Genomic DNA, 24,002 nt, shown 5'->3' with positions numbered 1-24,002 from the left:
CAGCAGACCCTCACCCATAATGTTTTAGATGGTCAGATCAGCAGGCCCTTGATCCAAATGTTTTTGAGGGCCACCAGCAGGCCATTAATCATAATTTTTCAAGGGTGTGTATGTTGCCCTACTTTATGTGTAATAAAGGGTGTATTAGAGTTTCCTTGTAATTTTTGGCAGCCCTTTCACTTAGTGCATAAGCTTTATGAGTGTAGGAGTCCCACTACATGAACAATTGTACCACAATGTGAATGAGGCCCCCCTTTATGTGATATACAGGTTGTATCTTCCTTGTAATTTTTGCCAGCACTTGCACTTTATATACAAGTAAATATACAGGAAAGAATGTTTCCTATACATTTTTCCTCTAAAATCGATTTTTTTATTAGTTTTTTTATTTGTTTTTGTCAGTCTGTAAAAGTGGCGTACTATTCGGACATTGTTTCCAGCAGTGACCTGGGAGTCCAAGATGCATCCAGACATCCCTCATGCTGTTACAGAACCATTTCGGTGGTGTTTTCACAAATGACTGACCTTTTCCTATGAACCAGGCACCCTCTCCTCTTCAGAGCAGGGGGTCAGGGGCGTAGCGTGGGGGGGGGGGGGCGGAGGGGCTGTTGCCCCGGGCGCCAAATTGCAGGGGGCGCCAGGCAGCCGAAATTTCAATGAGGGCTACAGGAGCCTATGGCTTCCGTCCCCTCCGTTATGCCTCATAGGCTTCAGGCCTAGTGGCCTTAAGCCTATAAGGCAGTAGAGCGATGCAGGACTCGGTCACGATAACCTCACTGTGACCTCCTGCGCCGGGTCTTGCGAGATGACGCGATGACGCGGCGCAGGAAGGGACAGTGAAGCGTTCGTGACCGCCGGGACGCCACAAGCGGGGATGGAGAGAGGTAAGTATTTTTTTGATGTTACCTTACCTAATTGCAGAGGCTCTGGGGGCAGTATGGGGGGTGGGAGAGGACTGGAGCAGAAAGAGGCTATAGTATTCAATGGCATTGGCACAGTAATAAGAGGGTGGAGCGGCGGCCATTATATTAATAACAAAGAGGGGGACATTATATTAATAACAAAGAGGGGGACATTATATTAATAATAAAGAGGGGGACATTATATTAATAATAAAGAGGGGGCCATTATATTAATAACAAAGAGGGGGCCATTACATTAATAATAAAGAGGGGGCCAGTACATTATTATTATTAATGTAATGACCCCCTCTTTATTATTAATATAATGACCCCCTCTTTATTATTAATATAATGGCCCCCTCTTTATTATTAATATAATGACCCCCTCTTTATTATTAATATAATGGCCCCCTCTTTATTATTAATATAATGGCCCCCTCTTTATTATTAATATAATGACCCCCTCTTTATTATTAATATAATGGCCCCCTCTTTATTATTAGTACAATTTTTGGCTTGCCCCGGGTGCTGGCAACCCACGCTACGCCACTGCAGGGGGAACCTGGTTTAATGCTCGGGTTCTCCCATTGACTTCCATTATACTCGGGTGCTCTATGTCTCTGTTGTCTGGAAGTTAGTGATATGAGGTGCCCACCTTCTCCTTCTCCATGGATATATACACTCCTGGTGTACAGAGCTGAGTACATTATTCTTACAGACCTTAGAACTCTACCAACCTCAACAACAATATTACTGAATTCGGTCTCTCATTAGACATCATTACCTGATTCTTTTTCAGTAGCATCTGCACCATTTGAAGATTATTGCCATAATCTTTCGACTCTGCAAGTGGCATTCTTTCTTCAACCCAGAGCTGCGAATAGATAACATTGCACAATAAATTATATTAGTAGTCACACAGTTGAGGTAATGACACACTTTTTGTACCCATTACAACTTTATTCATACTAAAGTAGAGAATGCTAGCTCATGAATATCTCTTTAGTATGGAAGGCCACCACTAAGGTACTACAGAACAATCTTGCTTGAAATAGGTGCTTGGCAGAAGTGCTCAGTCAAGAGCTGTACTCCTTTGGCTGTGATCGGCTCTCCTATTTAGCTGGGAACTGTCCCATCGAAATCTATGAACTCGTCTTTAGCTAATGAGGAAGAATCCAAACAGAAATGAGTATAGAGCTCAGCGGAGAGCTTCTGTCCCTTTGTATCATCAATCGGTAGGGGTCTCAGCACCCAGAACCCCTCAAATCAAAGTCAAAAGTTTTTGGAAAGTGCAGTTACTCTTCAATCACTCTGTGCGTCTGAGCACTTACAATTTCATCTGCCAGGTCCCGTTGTAGCTGGTGGACCTGCTTTGAAGACTGTAGTCTTCTCTTCCTGTCTTGCATTGGCTCTTGAAGTTGTAGAAAGCGTACTTTAATTTTCTGCTCCTTTTCACCAAGGACCTCGTCTTCTGCAAGTGACGGCACATCTGGAAGGACTTTACCCATTTCTTTAGTCTTTTGGTTAATGTGATCTTCGATTCTCTGTGGAGATATCATAATGAATGAATTTTAGTTCTTAGTTTTCAAGATAATTTTCAAAAAATGGTGACCAAAGGATTTGGCGATTGTTTCAAATTGCAGCTACAGACAACCTCAGAAATAATGAACCTGCAAGCCACTGTGACACTGCGATGGTCGCATGAGATAGCCAACCCAGTCTGGACTGTATAAAAATGTTAAAATGATATTGCATAGGTGACATAAAATATAAATTTCACACGTGACCCCATCGTCCCCTTTCAAATACTTCACAAGTCGTGGGCCATAAGACTGCAAATTGTCAGGCTGCTACAAGAAGTGTGATTGTGGTTGTGTCACGACCTGCACTTACCTTATGCTTGTTGAGAAGAATGTTAACACTTGTCAAGTCTTTTCCGTAGTCATCTGATGCCACCTGTACCTCTATGTCATGTATCCATGTCGCTATGTCTGCAAACCTTTGTTGATGCAGCTCAGAGCGGTGGGCATCAAACAGGGTCTGCTCCTTCTTCTGAGTAGTAGATTCAAGCTCATTCCACTGGTCATGCAAAGTGCTGAGCTTGTCAGAGACTGTTGGTGCAAACTGTGGTTTTTCCTGGGCCAAGTGTTGTCCTTTCTGAAGAAAACATAAATTACATATTTTAAAGAGGGTTTCCGGGATCCACATATAGATGATCTATCCTCAGGATAGGTTATCAAAATCAGATCGGTGGTGGTCTGAGACCCCACACTCCCATCGATCAGCTGTTTCCTGTAGCATCCGGTACTGGAACTAGCACTTTGAACTGAGCCAGAAGCACAACTCCATTCAATGTGTAGTGGCCATGCCATGAACATGTGGAGCTGCGAAAACCCCTTGATTAAAGATGATTCCACCATGTTGGTTCGGCAACACATATTACTGGTTGCCAAACAAATTCCATGTTGATGGTTAAAATGAGCATTTTCCAAAACAGATAAAACAAAGGGGAAGCGGCATTTGGTTGGTAACATTACAGGCTCTGTAAGGGTATTTTCACATGATGGATTTTGTACATCCACCTACAAAATTCAGAGTCCACGCAGCTTGATATAAAGTTTTGTGGGAAAAGATTCAGTAAAACCTGTAATTTATACATTTATATCCTTGTTTTTTCCACTTCCCGTGCACAGCTATTGGTAAAAGGAGGAGCGGTTATCAGTGACTGACAGCTGTCTCTGTATACACACTTACACAGAGATTTCTATCAATCACTGATAACACCGCCCCCTGTGTACAGCTATCAGTGACTGACAGCTATCAGTGTATACACACTTAGGCTGGGTTCACACTTGAGCGTTGCGCAAACGCGCGTTTTACGCGCGTTTTTGACGCGCATTTTTATGCGCGTTTTTGTAATAGTAAACGCGCGTTTGACGCGCGTTTGTGTGATTCACTACAGTGTCCTATGGCCACAAACGCCCCAAAAGTCGCTCATGTACTTTTTGGAGCGTCGGGCGTTTTACAGCGCGATCGTACGCGCTGTAAAACGCCCAAGTGTGAACCATTCCCATAGGGAATCATTGGTTTCTCCTTGTTGAGCGTTTTACAGCGCGTGGGAACGCGCTGTAAAACGCTCAGGTGTGAACCCAGCCTTACACAGAGATTTCTATCAGTCACTGATAACACCTCCCCCTGTGTACAGCTATCAGTGACTGACAGCTATTTCTGTATACACACTTACACAGAGATTTCTATCAATCACTGATAACACCGCCCTGTGTACAGCTATCAGTGACTGACAGCTATCTCTGTATACACACTTACACAGAGATTTCTATCAATCACTGATAACACCTCCCCCTGTGTACAGCTATCGGTAAAAGGAGGAGGGGTTATCAGTGACTGACCGCTATCTCTGTATACACACTTTCACAGAGAATGCTATCAATAACTGATAACACCTCCCCCCGCGTACAGTTATCAGTGACTGACAGCTATCTCTGTATACACACTTACACAGAAAATGGTATCAATCTCTGATAACACCTCCCCCGTGTACAGTTATCAGTGACTGACAGTTATCTCTGTATACACACTTACACAGGGAATGGTATCAATCACTGTTAACACCTCCCCCAAGTACAGCTATCAGTGACTGACAGCTATCTCTGTATAATATATACAATCATACACACGATGCCATCAATCACTGATAACACCTCCCCGTGTACAGCTATCAGTGACTGACAGCTTTCTCTGTGTACATATTTATACACACGATGCCATCAATCACTGATAACACCTCCCCGTGTACAGCTATCAGTGACTGACAGCTTTCTCTGTGTACATATTTATACACACGATGCCATCAATCACTGATAACACCTCCCTCTTATACCAATGCTCTTTACAAGGCTGCAAAAAAGCAAAGATATAAATGTAGAATTCAGATGTTACTGAATCCTGCACCACAAAAAAAATATATCAATCTGCTCAGCTCCTCCTGCTCTATAACATGGTGCTTTCAGATTGCATTGAATTTTGTGGCGACAGGTCCTCTTTAAAAGAGGCACATTCTCTTCTTATAATTAACTGCCTTGGAGACCTCAGAGAGAGACAGTGAGAAAGGTGGAGGACCGGTGGGCGACTGTATGCAGAAAATGCAGTCCCCTGAGAGCTACTATGGCTGACAGTGGTATCTGTCAGGCCGCCACGTCCTCTATCTAAACCTCAAGGCAGAAGTCTGGAGCACAAACTGCCGTATGAACCTCAGGAGCATAGCCACTTTTATTTTTGGCTGGTACCTGGTCAATCTTCTCCAGTCTGTCTTTGTTGGAATCAATTTCAGCTTTAAATGCTTGGTGTTTTAACCATTTGCTGTGCAGATTGCGAGCTTCCTCGTATGATGTATCCTGGGCAGTCAGCATTTTTTCATTTATCCACAAGGTAAACTGAAAACAAAAAAATTCTATTATGTAAACAGATGTGGGATATTAAAATTGTATTACACATAATAGTTCTGCCTGGCCTTCTGGTGGTATGTCGGGACTCTGTCACCTCGATGATTCTGGACTATTATGTGCAGTAATACATGAGTAGTACTTGTGCAAGGAGTCCAGATCACCATTTTTATTTTATTTTATTATTGCCCCCCAGTTCCCAGCACTCAAAGTTGCTCTTTAAAACACAGTCTGGACTGCTATTCTAACACAATGCAGAGGACTCCTGTGTGCATGCACAGTAGTCCTGACAATGTATTACAGCATAGCCTTCAGTGCTGATAGCAGGGAATGGGGCAAATAGGAAAATAAAATTTAGCAATCTAGACTCTTTATCTGCAGTACTATTCATGTATTACTGCAGATAGCAGTCCAGGATCATGGTGACATTCTCTATAAGCTCGTCCATTTCGACATTTGGAACCCAGGCACGTTAGAACATTGGCATGGCATTATAAAATATTACAAAATTGGAAAATAAGTTTTACCTCATCACAGTCTTCCACAAAATCCTGGAGATCAACATGATCCTGCAACAGCGCTGAGACTTGTTTCGCCTTATTCACATTTACAGCGTACCTGAACGAATACAGATAAAAATTCTATAGATCAATCAGTATAGGTAATTCCTCAAATGTTTTCTTTCTATTTGGCATATTTGTATAATGATATACTAAAATAAGCAGTGATGCCACATATTAAAGACTCTTCAGATCAGAGTACACTTTGACATGAGCTGTATTGCTGCTTGCAGATATCCCACATGGAGGATATGTAAAGTCATGCCGCAATTATAGTTTTTATAACTTCCTCCTGATTCACTTTTAGCTGCAGCGTAGCCTGAGCCTCCTGTAAGTCCGTGTTTTATAGACGTTACATATAAAATGCCTAGGTATTGTATAGAATCCCTAAAGTATTTAGGCAGAGTATGAAAAGTGTGTGTGATTTAAGTATTTACTAGAGATGTGAGAATTTCTCAAAAATTAGATTTGGACGGTTCGCCGACTTTCCCAAAAAGATTTGATCCGAATTTATTCATGATGAATCGCGTTAAAAAACGGCTATTTCCTGGCTGCAGAGAGCCTTTATAGTGGTGTGCTTTGCAGTAACACACAGCGAGTCTGCTGTGGTAGTGAAACAATACTGTGAGTCACTATGACATGCAGATGACAGGCGTGGCTCTTAGAATCACTGCACACTTCACTTATTTGGTCAGTTACGGGCCAAAACTGACCAAATAACTCAAATGTGAACTTACAGGTCGATGTAAGCGCACTCCTTCTACACCGTCGTCAGCTGATTCCACATATTTTTCTACAGAACCTGTTCTGTTACACGCTATATACTTTTATATATGAAATAAACACACCACAAAACTGGTTGTATCAGACCGCACTTTAAACCCAATAAAAGATGCTAGGATTACTGCAATTACTCTTTAAAACAACCTAAAATCTGTAGTAAAAGATTACTTTTCGTAACCCCAATTAGGGCAGCAAGGAATCGCTCCTATTACTCAGGCTTTACACTGCCCTATTGGTCCCTGCTCTCTCCTACAGTGTGGATAATACCTCCCTATACTGTCACGGTCCCTTAGGTGACTGATGTCAGGAAATCAAGGAGATTGGCTGAGTGTGGATGAATCTAACAGCCTCCTTGATTTCTCTTGATTCAGTGTTGATAGGGTTAATGACCACTTCCCTTTTCTCAGCTGTTGCTCAGTGGTCATCACTTCTACCCTTTATAGTCTCACCCCACCTTTCTGACTATGCGGTTGATAGCTCCATTTGGGTTTGGCTGAGCTGGTGTCAGATCCTCTCTGGTGTTCCGGATCTTCTATTTCTACAGAAGTTAAGTGTTGCATTTGTTTGTATTTGTTATATTCCCTGTTGTTGTATCTGGGCCGGAGACTGGCGAGGAATTGGTTGTCTCTGGTCCTATACTTATTTCAGGGCCTGATAGGGAAATCAGGGCCTAGGTATCCTGCTTATGAGTATTCCTACCTTCAAGATCTATTCATATTGATAGGTAGTCAGGGCCCGGATTAGGGTTGTCTAGGAGGTGACCTGTTTCTTCCCTAGTTTCCAGGCCCAGTTACTGTTCCCCTTCCCTCCTGTGTTCAGTGTGGAGTCGTCGTCCCCCCACACTGATTGTGACATATACTTTCCCTACACTACAATAATTAGTTTTTTTTTTTTTTTATAAAGTCTTTTCTAATCACTGTCCCTAGTGCTTGTCATGTCTCCTACACTAAGTGACCGGGCCTGAGGAGGCTTTTATAGGGCTGTGACATCACAGGGGCTGGCTATCTGCTGATTGGCTGGCTGGCTTACTTTTACTTTGTAACATGTGCAGCAGCCATTTAAAAAAAAATGACATTCATTACCACGAACCACGAGGAAATTCAAATTTTTCCTGAAATTCTGATCGAATTCCACTTCATCAACTTTGATTCACTTATCTTTAGTCTTCACCTAGGCATTTTATATCATGTTTAGGCAATATACAGAATGACAAGTACTCTTTAGGCAAAGTATGAAATGGTAATAAGTATTAAATGTTAAAAAGCCTTTACTGATGTGGAAACATGAAAGAAAGAAATGCAAAATACACAAAATGCTAAATAAACTCTACTTAATATAAAATAGCGGAAGCACAGAACTTTCTTACTGAAAAACAAGAAAAAGAGTATTGTCCTCACTTGTGTTACGGTGCTGTGATTTTATGGCGCTGTGGCTATGCAACGACTTCTGAAAGGGAATTTTATACAATGCCAGATTTCATACATTTGCCTGTAACAGAGACATCGTTCTCTATTCATTATGGGGGTCATTTATGAAGCTGAAATATGCCTATGTTAGGCATATTTCAGGCGCAGATTCTGCGACTTTTCCCTGCTCACACCAGGTCTAAAAAAGTTGGCATGGCATGGGGGGGGAATGAGACGGGCCATCGGGCCCCTCTCATTTACCATTTTCTATAACTATTTCAGGCGTAGAAAAAGGTCTAAATGTAAGACAGCTAGGAAACTGTCTTACATTTAGAAGCGATGGTGGATCCGCCAAAGTTATGTAGAGGCCAGCACCTCTTCATAACTCCGGTGGATCTACAGCCAGGTATAGGGGTTTATTAAGAAAGATGTCTATAATTCTGGTCTTTATAAATGACCCCCTATGCGTCCTTCCTATGTCCTCCCCATCTAGTCTGACACACTTCTATTCTGGTTTATCTGTGTACATCTGGTGACTACTCTTTCTACCCTTCTATTTTTGAAAACTCTTTTTATTCGTTTTTACAACAGATATACATAGAAAGCAATATTGAATAGCATTTACATTGTGACATGCACTGTACATGTTTTCTTATACAAATATGACATGTATCTATTTCCTTATACCATACCCTTAACCGTTACCCCCCCCCCCTATCATTTCCCTTTACCCTTCCCACTACCCCCCCTCCATTCTCAGCATGTCATATACTATATTTGATGTTAGTCAGGTTACTTGGATTTTTGTATATGTGTATTTGTTTTGTGCTTTATATTATTCACATGTTTACTGATATTCAGTCTCCCCAGAGACCCTGAAAGAATCCCTTTATGATACCACGTGGTGTCACTAAATGGTGACACAATCGCTTGTATTTTGTCATTTGATAGAAAAGCTTCAATCAAGCTTTGCCATTTATATGAAAATTTTTAGTTTTTTTCTGCTCCACTTCTACCATTTCTAGTCGCAAGCAATGTTTCACCTGCTGGACTACTTCAATTATTGTTTGACATTTTGGGTTCAGACAATTTGCTAGTAAACATCTCATGGCTGCTAATATCATCATGTGCAGCACCTTTGGTAGTGGATCACATCCAGGACACAGTTTGGAACATCACCTAAGCTGTGCATCGTCCACCACCGCAATATTAAGGCTGTGCTTTATATGTTCCCAGAATATTTGGGACTTCGGGCATGTCCATTAGCCATGAAATAAGTCTGTATTTTCCTTTTCACATTTAGGACAGGATGTTATTCTGTCGGACTGACCTTGTCTTGTAAAGAAACCATATATTGCTCTGTGCATTATGCGATACTGTGTTTCTCTCCACACCTCACTTACAGAGGATTTACGCACCAATTCCCAACCTTTTAATATATCTACTGGTGTATCTATCTCCGGGATGTCCTTTTTCCACTGTATGTTATGTGCTTGTAATTTAGATTTATAGTGGGGCATATCTTTATAAATAGTGGATAGCGTTATTTTTTTCTCCTGGTTGTCCTTTCAGTGAATCAAAGTCATTCTGTTGATAGTCAGGTGTGTAGTCTCTAAGTTTCCCTTTCAGTATTCCCACTATCCTATAATAGAATAGGACAGAAGACTTTTCAATTCCGTCTTATTCCTGAGCTCTTCAAATGTAAAAATATCTCTTGTCATCCATACTCCAAGGGCCAGATTTATCACGACTCTGACAGCTCACTCCACTTTCACATATGGCTAAAGTCAGTTTTAGCCAAGTCAGATTTATGATCGCCCCTTTAAGACTGTAATAAATGTGGTTTGACGGTAGCAGTTTATCCGTCAGTAAGCAGCTTTACAAAAGTCGCACGTTTTTATGGAAAAGTTGCATGTTCTATTAAAAAGTCTCATAAGATAAGCATGGTCCTCACTGGAGTGAAGTTGCGACTTTTTTGCGACTTTTTAAAAAAGTCCCAATAGTAAATCTGTCTAGAGATTCATTTACATACGAAAACACGCCCACTTTTAGAAAACTGGCGAGCATAGTGCAGAGCAGAAAAAAGTCGCAAATTTGTGCGCAGTTTTAGCCTTTGGGACTTTTTTGCGACTTTTCCACTCCACAAAAGTGACTTTGCCTAATGATATATCTGGCCCCAAAAGTCAGCTGCAGTTTTTGGTCCTTTCCATTGTTTGGTGTTCCTGGTATCTGGCAGAGTCAGTGTCAGGGGGTCTAGATATTTAGAGCATTGCCAAGGCAGGCCATATTTTTCCGTACCGCCTTCCATGTTGCGTATGTATCTCTAAACATTAGGCTGTGTCTGGCTGGAGTGGGTAGCTTTGAATATTCAAGTGTAGAAGAGTAGTCAGACCCCAAGGGGCAAACAGGCCGCACTCCAGTTTGTAATTTGAATGTCGGCTATGACCCCCCAGCCAATCAATGTCTCCACAGGCTGGCTAGGTTATATGTTCGTAGGTCAGGGAAGTTTTGTTCATTTAATTAAAGTGTAGTCAAAGATATTCTTGTCTTTTTGGTTGCCCATATATAAGACCTAAATGCTGTCTCGAGTATGTTTTATCAGTAATGGTAATGGTTTGTATCATAAAGAAGAGTTTTGGCATCTTTATGGCATCTTCCCATCAGTGATATTGGGAGTTTCATCCATCTGGAGATAAAACTTTTTTTTTTTTATTAGGGCGGATAATTCAGGGAGTATATAGTGTTTGGTGTTCTCCTAATCAATATACCCAGGTATCTTATAGAGTCCTTAGCTTTTTAAAGAGTGGGGGGTTAAGTCGAACAATTCACACTTATGTTTGTTTACTCTAAAACCTAACAGATCGCTGAACTGATCGAGTAGCAAGAATATCTCCTTCACCTGCACACCATAGTCTGACATGAAAAACAGTATATCGTCTGCAAAGAGTGCATGTTTCACTTCCATATTTCCTATACAGATACCTGATATTGTCTTCCCTTTTTGTATTGCTTTTGACAGAGGTTCTAAAGCCAAATTGAATAATAATGGGGATAGGGGACATCCTTGTCTCGTTCCTTTTTGTAGAGCAAAAGGTTTAGATATAAATCCTGGTCTAGCTATCCTCGCTTGTAGGTTAGACGTAGACGTATAACATAGATAGCTAGTTCCGAAGGGGTCCCTGCAATCCTATATGGCAGGGGTGTAGCTATAGGGGGTGCAGAGGTAGGAGTCGCTACCGGGCCCTGGAGCCTGAAGGGGCCCAAAGACACTTGTGCCGCATAAGAAGACACACAAAGCACTGAGGGAAGGGGGGCCCAAGCTGAACTCTTGCACCGGGGCCCATGAGCATTTAGTTACGCCCCTGCTATATGGTCTAGTACATCCATCAACCATCCCCACCTTACATTATCAAATGTGAGCTGACGGGTTTGCTTGTATGGTATCCAATACTGCTAGTACTTTACATATATTAGATACAGCAGCCCTACCTTGGACAAACCCCACTTGATGTGGAGATATTAGTCGGGGCCTCACCTTTGCTAGTCTGTCTGCTAATATTTTTTATATTATTTTAATATCCACATTAATCAAGGATATTGGTCTATACCAGGCATGCTCAACCTGTAGCCCTCCAGCTGTTGCAAAACTACAACTCCCAGCATGCCTGAACAGCCTACAGCTATCAGCCTACAGCAGGGCATGGTTGTAGTTGCAGTTTTACAACAGCTGGAGGGCCGCAGGTTGAGCATCCCTGGTCTATACGATGTCGGTGACGTTAGGTCTTTCACCTGTTTAGGTACTACTTTAATGTATGCCGTATTGGCAATTGTTGGTATCTTTTTGTTAGCCATATAACCATTATCTAGAGGTGCTAAGATGGGTCTTATTTTCTCCTTCAAGGCCTTATAGAATTCTCCCGTGTATCCATCGGGACCCGGTGCCTTTCCCAGGGCTAACCCCTAGATGCATTCATTTACTTCCCCCTGTGTTATAAGAGTGTTTAACATATCCAGCTCCTCTGTAGTAATTTTTGGGAGGGAAAGTGAAGTTAACCAGGATTTCGTGTCTCTATTGTTTTGTGGTGTGTCAGAGTAAAGATGAGTATACAACTCCTGGAAGATCCCATTGATATTATGTGGGTCGTGGTGTGTTACTCCCTTTGAGTCTTTTAACGCCACTATTGGGGGGTTAGTAGTATGTCCTTTAGCTAGGTGTGCCAACAATTTCCCTGTCTTGTTCTAATATCTGTAGTATTGTGCTTCCATATGTGAGCAACTCATTTCTACCCTTCTTTGAGTAGGACTATACTATATCAAAAAGTACAAATAGGTCCCGCGCGACTTTTAACCCACACCTATTAAGACACCTTAGATAGAGGTATACGTGCGTACACAGCATGAAACCAAGTATGTGACTTACTGAGCTCCGCTGTCACTCGCTGCCCTTGTTGATCCTCTCTTGTATAATGCTGCTTCTTATCGGGGTGGGGTAAGAGGTCCTATCAACTAGGGTAAGAGAGTGTTCCCCGGCCGGTGGCGCCACTCTAAATCGTATCCGCTTACTCGTGCTCAAACAGAGCGCCTAGTGACGTCACTTACTGAGTACGGATGCCTGAGAGTGTCAGAATACCAACGCGTTTCGGATACTACAATATCCTTCGTCAGAGATGTCCACTGACTCTCCTGCTGTTCCTTATATAGGCTCCTCCTTCCATCCCATTTTAACTCCTAAAGCACCTTGCACTTTTAATTCTCAACCTGCTTCATTTCCTGAATTTAACCCTGCTGGTATCAGTGTGTTAATGTTCAAAATCCAACGTGTTTCTGCTTTTGACATTCTTTTTATATAGTCTCCCCCTCTTATATCTCCCTTTACTATTTCAACGTCCACTAAACAATGTTCCTTTACTCTGTCCCCCATGTTTCTCTTTATAGTGACGGGATCATGGGTGGCCATCATATTTTCTATGAATATTATAAATGTGCTCCCCCACTCTTCTACTCAATGTCCTTTTCGTACGACCTATGTATATTTTCTTACATGGACAGGTCAACGAATAAATTACTCCTCGACTACTGCATGTCATATAATCACTTATATCATGCACATATGTGCCATCAGTATTTTTTGTGTAACTTCTGCAGTTTTTCTAGTTATCCTCAGTTTTCTACATATCGCACACATACCACATGGAAAAAATCCTCTCAGTAGTTGATTTGTTTTCCTTACATTAGTTGTCTGTGTATTTATGCATCTATTTGTCGATGCCACCATATTCCCTACGTTTTTGGCCTTCCTATATATAAATTTAGGTGCATTTGGGATATATCATTTTATCATCTTTCAGAATATCCCAATTTTTTTTAACAATATTTTTAAATATTCTAGTTTGACAATTATATAGTGATAATTGGCGATATTGCTATTTTTTCACCCCCTGATTCTTTCCCTCCACCATTTTACCAGTTATCTTATTATAAATCATATCATGTCTATCTAATTCACTGATCAATGTTTTTTGTTCTATCAACCAGCTGTACAACCAGGTGCAACATAGAGACTGATTATCCATACTGTACTTAACAGCAAGATGTCAGAGTTATGGTGGGATAGAAAGGAACGCTCCAAAAGGTGCAAAACTTCTTTGGGTCATACAAAAGGCAGCATGAATCTTTCAATAAAGATAATAATGCAAAATGTACCCATATCGAATACATATTAAAATATCTGGAACAGTTGCTCATCTTGGAAGATGAAAGATCTATGGGAAATTACCTCCCTTGAGAAATATTTAGAGTGGGATATAATACTGAAGGGAATAAAAGTGGAAAAAGCATTATTAGGGGACATAGGTAATAATGGCATAATGAGAGAATGGGAACATACAGTCCTGATCAAAAGTTTAAGACCACTTGAAAAATGGCAAAAAATCATATTTAGCATGGCTGGATCTTAACAAGGTTCCAAGTAGAGCTTCAACATGCAACAAGAAGAAATGAGAGTGAGACAACAAATTTTTTGAGCATTCAATTAATTGAAGATTAAACTGAAACAGGCTGTTTTTCAGCTGATCTAAATTTTAGGACCACATGCCTTTAAAAGGCCAAATCTGTGCAAAGATTGTCATTTTCTGTCAGGTAGTCGCACGTTGTGAAGGCAAAGGTAAAAAAAACTCTCCCTTTTTGAACGTGGTCAGGTTGTTGAACTGCATAAGCAGGGTCTCTCACAGCGCGCCATCGCTGCTGAGGTGGGACGCAGTGAGACTGGAATTTGGAATTTCTTAAATGATCCTGAGGGTTATGGAACAAAAAAAGTCAAGTGGAAGACCCCAAAAAATGTCATCAGCACTGAGCCGGAGGATCCAATTGGCTGTCCGTCAAGACACTGGACGATCCTCGACCCAAATTAATGTCCCTTACTGGTGCTGACTGCAGCCCCATAACCATCAGACGGCATCTGAGACTGAAGGGCTTCAAAAACAAAAAACGTCTTCAAAGACCCCGTCTCCTTGAACGCCACAGAACTGCTCGTTTGGACTTTGCAAGAGAGCACCAAACATGGGAAGTTCAAAGGTGAAAGAAAGTTTTATTCTCTGATGAGAAAAAATTTAACCTTGATGGTTTCCAACGTTACTGGCATGACAAGCAGATCCCACCTGAGATGTTTTCTACGTGCCACAGTGGAGGGGGCGCCATAATGGTCTGGGGTGCTTTTTCCTTCAGTGGAACAATGGAGCTTCAGGAAGTGCAGGGGTGTCAAACGGCCGCTGGCTATGTCCAGATGTTGCAGAGAGCATTCCTCATGACTGAGGGCCGTCGTCTGTGTGGAAACGACTGGGTTTTTCAACAGGACAACGCTACAGTACACAATGCCCGCAGGACAAGGGACTTCTTCCAGGAGAATAACATCACTCTTTTGGCCCATCCTGCGTGTTCCCCTGATCTAAATCCAATAGAGAACCTTTGGGGATGGATGGCAAGGGAAGTTCACAAAAATGGACAACAGTTCCAGACAGTAGATGGCCTTCGTGCGGCCGTCTTCAGCACTTGGAGAAATGTTCCCACTCACCTAATGGAAACGCTTGCATCAAGCATGCCGAAACGAATTTTGGAAGTGATAAACAATGACGGCGGAGCTACTCATTACTGAGTTCATGTTTGGAAGTTAGATTTCAGTTTTTTTTGGGGAGGTGTGGTCCTAAACTTTTGACCAACTGAAAAACAGCCTGTTTCAGTTTATTCGTTGTTTTCATTAAATTGAATGCTCAAAAAATGTTTTGTCTCACTCCCATTTCTTCTTGTTGCACGTTGAAGCTCTACTTGGAACCTTGTTAAGATCCAGCCATGCTAAATAGGATTTTTTTGCCATTTTTTAAGTGGTCTTAAACTTTTGATCAGGACTGTATATTCCAGAACTAATAAATCTGAATCCTACAGCTCCATTGTCGCCAGACATTATAATACAGAAAAAAGACAGGCTGAGCATACAGAAAAGTAGTTGATTTGATATATTAACTGATTGTAGTGAGGAAAATATTGAAAGCATAACACAGCAGCAACAACAACCACTACAGCATGATATCTTTAAAGATGAGAGACAGAAAAACTATACTGCAACAAATAAGACATCAAAAGACAATATAGGAAAAAATGCTATACATAAGAACCAACAAATGAGAAAAAGAAATACAGAGAGTAAGGAAGGAGATGACAATACAACAAAAGGAGGGGAGAATAAGGTGGTAGTGAGAAAGACCATTAAACAGGATATTTTTTTTTTAAGGCCAGAAGAATGGGAAATACAAAAGGGGAAGTAGGGGAGGGAAATTCGCCCAAAAGAAGAAGTCATCACTAAATAAACCAATTAAACAATTGGGTCAGAAGATATATCATTTGAGTAAACACACACTCACAGAAAGAGAACAAAATATACTAGAGAAGGGCCTAAAATTTGTGCCTACAACATTTTTTTTTATAAATTTGAGGCATTTATAAGTATAAGGAAATACATGAGAAGGTTAGTTCTAAAAAAGTATTTCATGAAAAGGAGTAAAAGAAATGGCAGTAGTGATATAAATATAATGAAGGAAGAGAATGATAAGTATAAACATACTGATTTGAAAATGAAATCCAGGTATCACCCCATACAAGAGTATTCTCAGTCATTTAATACATTTATGAACCTAGTAACTAAAGAAAGCACAAGTGTGAGTAGACAAATGAATGTCGAATCAATGTATACATAGTAAGTGACTCAAACATAAGTAACAAAATTACTTTCCCACATCTGACTACATTGAAACTGTCCTGGGAACTTTACTCTATGCGGACTGGGGAATCAGATTTGTGATACTTACAACTTGGACAAATACGTAGCTAAAACACCCCTCCACCCAGGATCACTCTGTTCAGTGACTTTTCGCATATTTTAAGCGATCTTATTTATTTTATTCAAGCAGTTACAGCATGCTAATATTTGTTTAATTCGTTTTTAAGTGATATTACATTATAGACCGTTGTATAAATAAATGTTTAATAAATCTCCTATGTGTATCCAACTGTAGGTGTGCCCTACTAATTTTTCTATATTGTCACAAATTTTTTGAAGATTGGGTGTAATCTTCTCTGTAGGAGCACCCATCCTACTCATTGTTCAGGGAGTGAGCCATCTCTTACAACATTCTGAATACGGAATGTAATAAGTCTTAAAAAATCTAAAAAAGTACAATATATGAGTAATATAGCCAAAAGGGAGAAGGAAGCCATTGTAGTGATGCAAGAGAATAATAGCATCATTATATGTCCAGCGGACAAAGGGGGTGGGGTATTGTAGTCCTTAAAGGGTTTCTACCACCAGATTTGGTCCTATTTAGCTGACTGACACTAGCGATGTGCTAGTGTCAGCAGTCCATAACAGTGTTATGGCGCAGGCGTGGGAATTGGTACGAGATACTGAGAAGTTTCACGTCAATCAACAGGAGCGGGGCGGGCTGGAGGGACGCGATGGGCGGCTGAAATGGTTAGTGGACGGAGCCCTCTAGGTGCTAATGACGCCCACATAGCACCTAGAGGCTCATTAGCATATCTATAAAAGTACGTTTTTAAGGTGAACGGCAGCAGACAGATGATAAGTAAGAACACTGTTATGGACTGCTGACACTAGCACATCGCTAGTGTCAGTCAGCTAAATAGGACCAAATCTGGTGGTAGAAACCCTAAGGAAGACTACAGTAAGGAGGCTTAAAAGAGACCCCCAACAGAACAGTATAAAAGGGTAAAAAATGAGGTATATTGAACAAAAAGGAAGCTGAATTCATAGGGATTAAATATCCAAAAATTGCAGCCTTCTACCATAACCCCAAGATTCATAAAAGTATAACTGTGCCGCCTGGTAGACCTATCGTTTCTGGCATAGAATGCTTGACTAGTAATCTATCTAGGTACGTGGATTACCATCTGCAACCCTGTGCCCAGATGTTGCCAATGTACCTGAAAGATACCAAACACATTCTGCAGATACTAAGTGAAATAGAATGGAGGCCACATTATATCATAGGCACACTTGACGTAAAATCGCTTTATACTGTGATAGAAAATGTAAAAGGGTGTGAAGCTGCAAAGTTGTTCTTAGAAAAAAGAGAACTCCCCAAAGATCAAATTGATTATATAGGGGAATGTATTATTTTTATTTTACAAAAAACTATTTTATTTTATATATAATTTTTACTTGCAGGTACGGGGTACCACGATGGGGACGAGATTCGCACCGGGGTTCACCAATCTAAATGTGGGGCGATGGGAACAGGAGGCCATTCACCCCAATGGCGAGCCCTGGACGAATCTCGTCCTCTGGAAATGGTTTGTAGATTATGCAGATTTATGGGGTAGATGAATTGGGTATATTTTTTTAATGAATTAAATAAAAATTATTTTTACCTTGGGTTTAGACCTACTTTTAGTACACAAGAAATTCATTTTTTTGATTTAACAATCTATATAGAGAACAATAAAATATGCACTACTAGGACATACAACAAACCTTCTGACGCTAATAGTTTTATTTCACGTGAAAGTTGTCATCTTCCGTAGTGGCTAGAAAATATACCTAAAAGCCAATTCATGCGGATAAAGAGAAAATGCACCAAAATGGAGGATTATGAAAAGGAGGCAGAGGCATCATAACAAAAATTTGAGCTAAAAGGTTATAATAGTGACAGGTTGATAGAACAAAAAATATTGATCGGTGAATTAGATAGACATGATATGATTAATAATAAGATAACTGGTAAAATTGTGGAGGGAAAGAATGAGGGGGTGAAAATAGCAATACCGCCAATTATCACACAATATAATTGTCAAACTAGAAAATGTAAAAATACATGTTGTTAAAAAACATTGGGATATTCTGAAAGATGATAAAATAATAGGTATACATATCCCAAATGCACCTAAATTTATATATAGGAAGGCCAAAAACGTAGGGAATAGGGTGGCATCGACAAATAGATGCATAAATACACAGACAACTAATGTAAGAAAAACAAATCAACTACTGAAAGGATACTGAAAGGATTTCCATGTGGTATGTGTGCGATATGTAGAAAACTGGGGATAACTAGAAAAACCGGAGAAGTTACACAAATAAAAAATACTGATGGCACATATGTGCATGATATAGCTGATTATCTGACATGCAGTAGTTGAGGAGTCATTTATTCGTTGACCTGTCCATGTAAGAAAATATACACAGGTGGTACGAAAAGGACATTGAGTAGAAGAGCACATTTATAATATTCATAGAAAATATGATGGCCACCCATGATCCCGTCACTATAAAGAGAAACATGGGGAACAGAGTAAAGGAACATTGTTTAGTGGACTTGAAATAGTAAAGGGAGATATAAGAGGGGGAGACTATATAAAAAGAATGTCAAAAGCAGAAACACGTTGGATTTTCAACATGAACACACTGATACCAGCAGGGTTAAATTCAGAAATTGAACAATTTGCATTTAAATTAGAAAATGAAGCAGGTCGAGAATTAAATAGTGCAAGGTGCATTAGGGGTTAAAATGGGATGGGAGGAGGAGCCTATATAAGGAACAGCAGGAGAGTCAGTGGACATCCATGACGAAGGATATTGTAGTATCCGAAATGCGTTGGTGTTCTGACACTCTCAGGCATCCGTACTCAGTAAGTGACTTCACTAGGCGCTCTGTTTGAACGCGAGTAAGCGGATACGATTTAGAGTGGCGGCCATCGGCCGGGGAACACTCTATCTTACCCTAGTTGATAGGACCTCTTACCCCACCCTGATAAGAAGCACTATTATACAAGAGAGGAGCAACATGGGCAGTGAGTGACAGCGGAGCTCAGTGAGTCACATACTTGGTTTCATGCTGTGTAATCACGTATACCTCTATCTAAGGTGTCTTAATAGGTGTGGGTTCAAAGTCACTGCAGGACCTATTTGAACTTTTTGATGTTTTAGATTATTTGCAACAATAGCGGTTTTGCAGCGGTACCACAGCGACAGTTAGATATAGTTATTAGTACAAGCGCCAGTGTTACACAGTTTCTAAGGATTATACTATCATTTCCAACATTACCTATCACGCAGCAAGCCTGCCTTCTCCACAGCTTTATCAGCAAAAATGTTTTTATCGTTGTCCAGTTTCCCAGCGTTATTTATGGTTCCAACAATCTTTTCTTCATTATTTTCCATGGTGGTCAAAAAGTCTTCATGTTTCTTCAATCTGTTCTGTGATGCTTGTAAAGTATTTGGTAGCTCAGTGTGAGAAAACGTGTACTCCTAAGAAATTAAATGCAATAATTATAATAATATAGACTAATGAAGAGTCATTTGAGATCCTACTTGACCAGGACAACCAAGTCACACAAAACTTGCTGTGGGAATCTCATTGAGCAGCTAAGAAACGGGGTAACTCATTTACTAAGTATAGACTATATGATTGCAAAACAATTACAATTACCAGCATTCACACTTGCTCCACTGCTCTTAGAACTCCCATATAAGTGAGTGGAGCATGCTGAGAGTTGTAGTTTCTCAACTGCTGGCATGCCGGAAATTGCTGACCCCTGAACGTGTGGTTCAGAAATTCAGAGTCTGGTTCCATGAAGGAAGCGAATAATCAACAAGTTGTCTCATGAAGACGACCCCTGTCCATGTGCCCCATTTGGGTCCATGTATGTCATAGAGAGAAGTCCCCCACTTGGGAACTTAATCTATGCATTACATGGAAGGCTGTTCATTTAAATGGCTGCCCTGCAATTTTTCCACCTCTCTACAGTGAGTGAAATGTCTGACAAGATGTGATTTCCCCCAGTGATAGCAGCTTATCACCAGAGTTTGTAGACCTGTCAGCTCCTCTTTGAAAAGGAGTTATCTTCAGAAGATAAAGGTATTTGGCAAAATGCAACATCATGTGTTCTAAATTCCAGGGCAAAATTTAGATATACAGTAAATGATACGTCCATCTTCATGCAAGGTTTTAACAAAAATACCTGATTGCTTAAAATGGCTTCAGATTGCTTCACATCTTTTAAGAATTTCTGGAATTCAAGGCATTGGGATAGAAAATGTTCTCTGTTGCTCCACATCTTGTGCAGGTCGCTCCATCCAACCTCTAAATCTTTTACTCTTTGAGCGAGCTGCTGGTACTGAGGGTCAGTTTGTCCTCTTGTTACTTTGTTGCCTGTGTCCACAAGATCATGGAAATCTGGTTCATGATGTTCCATGTCCTCTTTAAGTGCCAGGTGGTTATGGTACAGCTGTTCTGCTTCTGCCAGGGAAGTTGGTGTATCCTCCGAAGCAGTTGACTGTTGTGCCCTATAAATCCATGTCTCAAAGTCAAATAAGTCAACCAAGAACTTCTGCAACTTACTGCTTTCCCCAAGCGAGTCCTCCTGATTTTGCAGGGCGGTCTGTAAGTCCTGCCATGTATTGTTGATGACAATGAGTCTGTCATAAATAATTTGAGCTTGGTCAGGATTTTCATTTGCTAGTTGTTTCGCCTCTTCTTGTAGAGTTATAAGTTTATTTTCAATAGCTCCAAGGTCTCTCTCGATGCCATACAGTTTCCTCTGAATTGACATGACCGCCGTAAGATCATCTCCAAGGTCCTGGATGGAATCAACCACCCTGATCTTCTCCAGTATCCAGTGCTGGGTTTCTTCACACTCGAGGCCATAGTTGTGGATTCCAAGAGCAGAGTCAACAGCTTTTCTCTTATTGGCCACCATCTCTTGAAACTTTCCCCATCTGCATAAAAGAAAAAAATTTTTTTTTTTGTGTATTTATAATTCTGGATCCTAAAAGCTCTTGTCACTTTAACCCGTTTATACTCAGTACCCATAGCCAGACACATGAAACCATAACTTTTGTAGTTTAAAGAGCATAATATGGGGAGATATAGCATGTGTTCTTGAGATATAGAATGGGAGCCCGATTGAAGGAACAAACCAAAGGTTTACAGTCTGTGTGCAGAGCTCTGAAATATGTTGGTGCTATATAAGCACTGAGAAATAAATATATACATAAATCATTATTGGAAATATTCTAGCATTACCTGGCATTCATGTGGTCTTGGCCTTGCTTCACTTGCATTCTGTTGGGATGTCCACTTTCAAAGAGAGCCTCAGATGCATTATTTACATTTTCAATCTGGGAAGCCACTGCATTCATTTCTTGGCCTAGAGTATTAAATCTGGGGGGAAAATACATTAATTGTCAAATATGCTATTTAGCTGCACTGCGGATATTTTTATAGCACAATTTTTAAAGTAGCCCACATTAATAAATAACATGGTGATTGTCTGCAGCCACCACTAGAGGGAGCTGAGGAGCTAACTGCATACTCATTGTACATTGAACTCAATCATAATACAGTATGCAGTAAGCCTCTAACCAAAATGTTATGTTTTAAAGGTGTTTTCCAGGGGAGGGGGGTAAAGTTTGTTTTCAAATGGACTAAAATGGGTTAAAAATGAAAAAATAAGCATCTCCTATTCCATTACAGTGCCATTCCGATGCAGCTCTGGTCCCTGATGCTCTAGTCATCAATATTTGATTGGGGAGGGGGGGAAGGTCTGCCTTCTGCCAACTCCATGATCATCTGCTTGCAGGGACTGCATTGAAGTGATTCAGGTGGAGCTGGAATAGGCTGCAATACCATGCACTGCCACAACAAATGTATGGCACTGTGCCTGGTAAACAATAAGGAGGCTGCGGTGCTCAACTGAGCACTGTAGGTCCTTCAAACAGCTTATTGGTGTGTTGCCAAGGGTAGGACAACCACCAATCTGATATTGATGGCCTAGTCTTAGAATAGACCATAAATATTAAAGTCCCAGAAAAACTCTTTAAGTCAAATCATATTACAATCACATGCCACAGTCTTCAAAGTCAATACAACAACCCCAACTTTCAAATCTCTCTGACCTAGAAAAATTTGGACTTTTGCACTCGTATCTACCAATCGATAGGTTTTTAACCCTTGTATAGGAATATCTGTAAAGCAACTAAAGCATCACCTATGCTGAACAACCCCCATGTCCTCCAGGGATTCAGGAATCACCATCTTTTCCAGCCACGTCTCCTTCTCATTCATCCACATTTCACATGAATCTATTTCTCCAAGAATTGTATAATATGCAAGAGTATCTTGAAGTTTTTGGGAACGCAGGTCAGCGAGAGACGCCAGATCAGAGTAGAGAGCCTTTAGTTTTTGAAGTCGGCTGTCTATCTCAGGGGATGTTCTGTATTCCTCCGGGAAGGTTTGAACTTGTTGGTTAAGACCTTCCAAAACCTTCCTGTTCAACATGATGCCATCTAGAAGATCTTTATGTTTCTTGACCAGAGCATTGGTAGAGTATTCATCCTGACCAATGTCATCTGTTTGCATGATGCGGTAGGAATCCTGCATCCTTACAGCCAGATCATCAGCATCAACCTGAAACTGGAAAAAGTTTTCCGTGTCTCGTAACACCTGGAGGCGGAAAGCTGCTAACTCTTTAAGCTGTGCCCATTCTTCTTTAACATGATTCATACGTTCATTGGATCTTAGGGGTATCTGGATGCTTATTGGCAATCAAAAACTCTCCATCTGCGATGGCTTGTTCTAAATTAGATTCAAGGCCTTTGAGTTCATCTTCAAAAGCCTTATGTTTCCTCTGTAGAATAGAAATGGTGGTGAGGTCTTTTCCAAAGTCCATAGAAGTATAAATGTGTTCTTTCTCCTTTATCCATCTTTCTATCTCATCCATATCGCCAAAAAACTTCCACATTCGTCTGCACTGCAATAGTTGAGCCTTACAATGTGCTGCCAATGCCACAAGATCTTGATAACACAATTCTAGATGGTTCACTCTGTCTTTGATCAGTTGTGGATCACATGGCTTGTACCCTAGAAAGTACAACGACATTAGGTTAATATTAGTGTTGTGGTACTTTAGACTTTTTGGCTTTATTTCCTGACCTCATTACATCCCCTCAATAGTTCAGAAAGTATGTAAAACTATAAGAATGATTTGATGGATATGAAATATCCCTATATTAGCATCGTAAATTCTACTGCATCTGTCATGAAGCTAGTGCATTTTGAAATAATATCCAGAAAGAGCTAAACCGGTGTCCACTAAGTCTGTCCATTATGGAGCACCTTCAAGCCTGTTTGCAGAATATCCTGCTCATATACAAAAAAGCTAAAAATTGGTTGAAGTAACTGATTTTGACCATTTTGGTCATTCTGTGCTAGAAAACTATATGCAAACAATCGTTCACAATGGCCAACAGCGTTAAATTGTTTAGGTTGTTATCAGCTGAAACTACGTGTTGTAACACTGGGGTGTACACGGGGTGTATATCTT

General features: G+C 40.6%; 1 protein-coding gene across 1 annotated transcript in view; it reads right to left on the bottom strand.

Annotated features, from left to right (window-relative positions):
• The window catches only part of LOC122921461 (spectrin beta chain, erythrocytic-like), a 114,834-nt gene that overhangs the window by 40,974 nt on the left and 49,858 nt on the right, over window positions 1-24,002 (bottom strand). The window contains 10 exon segments of the mRNA XM_044271439.1: window positions 1,687-1,776; window positions 2,234-2,446; window positions 2,796-3,059; window positions 5,210-5,356; window positions 5,893-5,983; window positions 19,724-19,926; window positions 20,640-21,396; window positions 21,704-21,841; window positions 22,668-23,188; window positions 23,190-23,539. Of these exon segments, the coding sequence (XP_044127374.1) occupies window positions 1,687-1,776; window positions 2,234-2,446; window positions 2,796-3,059; window positions 5,210-5,356; window positions 5,893-5,983; window positions 19,724-19,926; window positions 20,640-21,396; window positions 21,704-21,841; window positions 22,668-23,188; window positions 23,190-23,539 (2,774 nt within the window).

This window comes from Bufo gargarizans, chromosome 11 (genome assembly GCF_014858855.1).
Source record: "Bufo gargarizans isolate SCDJY-AF-19 chromosome 11, ASM1485885v1, whole genome shotgun sequence".
NCBI lineage: Eukaryota > Metazoa > Chordata > Amphibia > Anura > Bufonidae > Bufo > Bufo gargarizans.
Note: the sequence above shows the minus strand (reverse complement) of the source record. Positions and strands in the feature narration are given on the sequence as shown.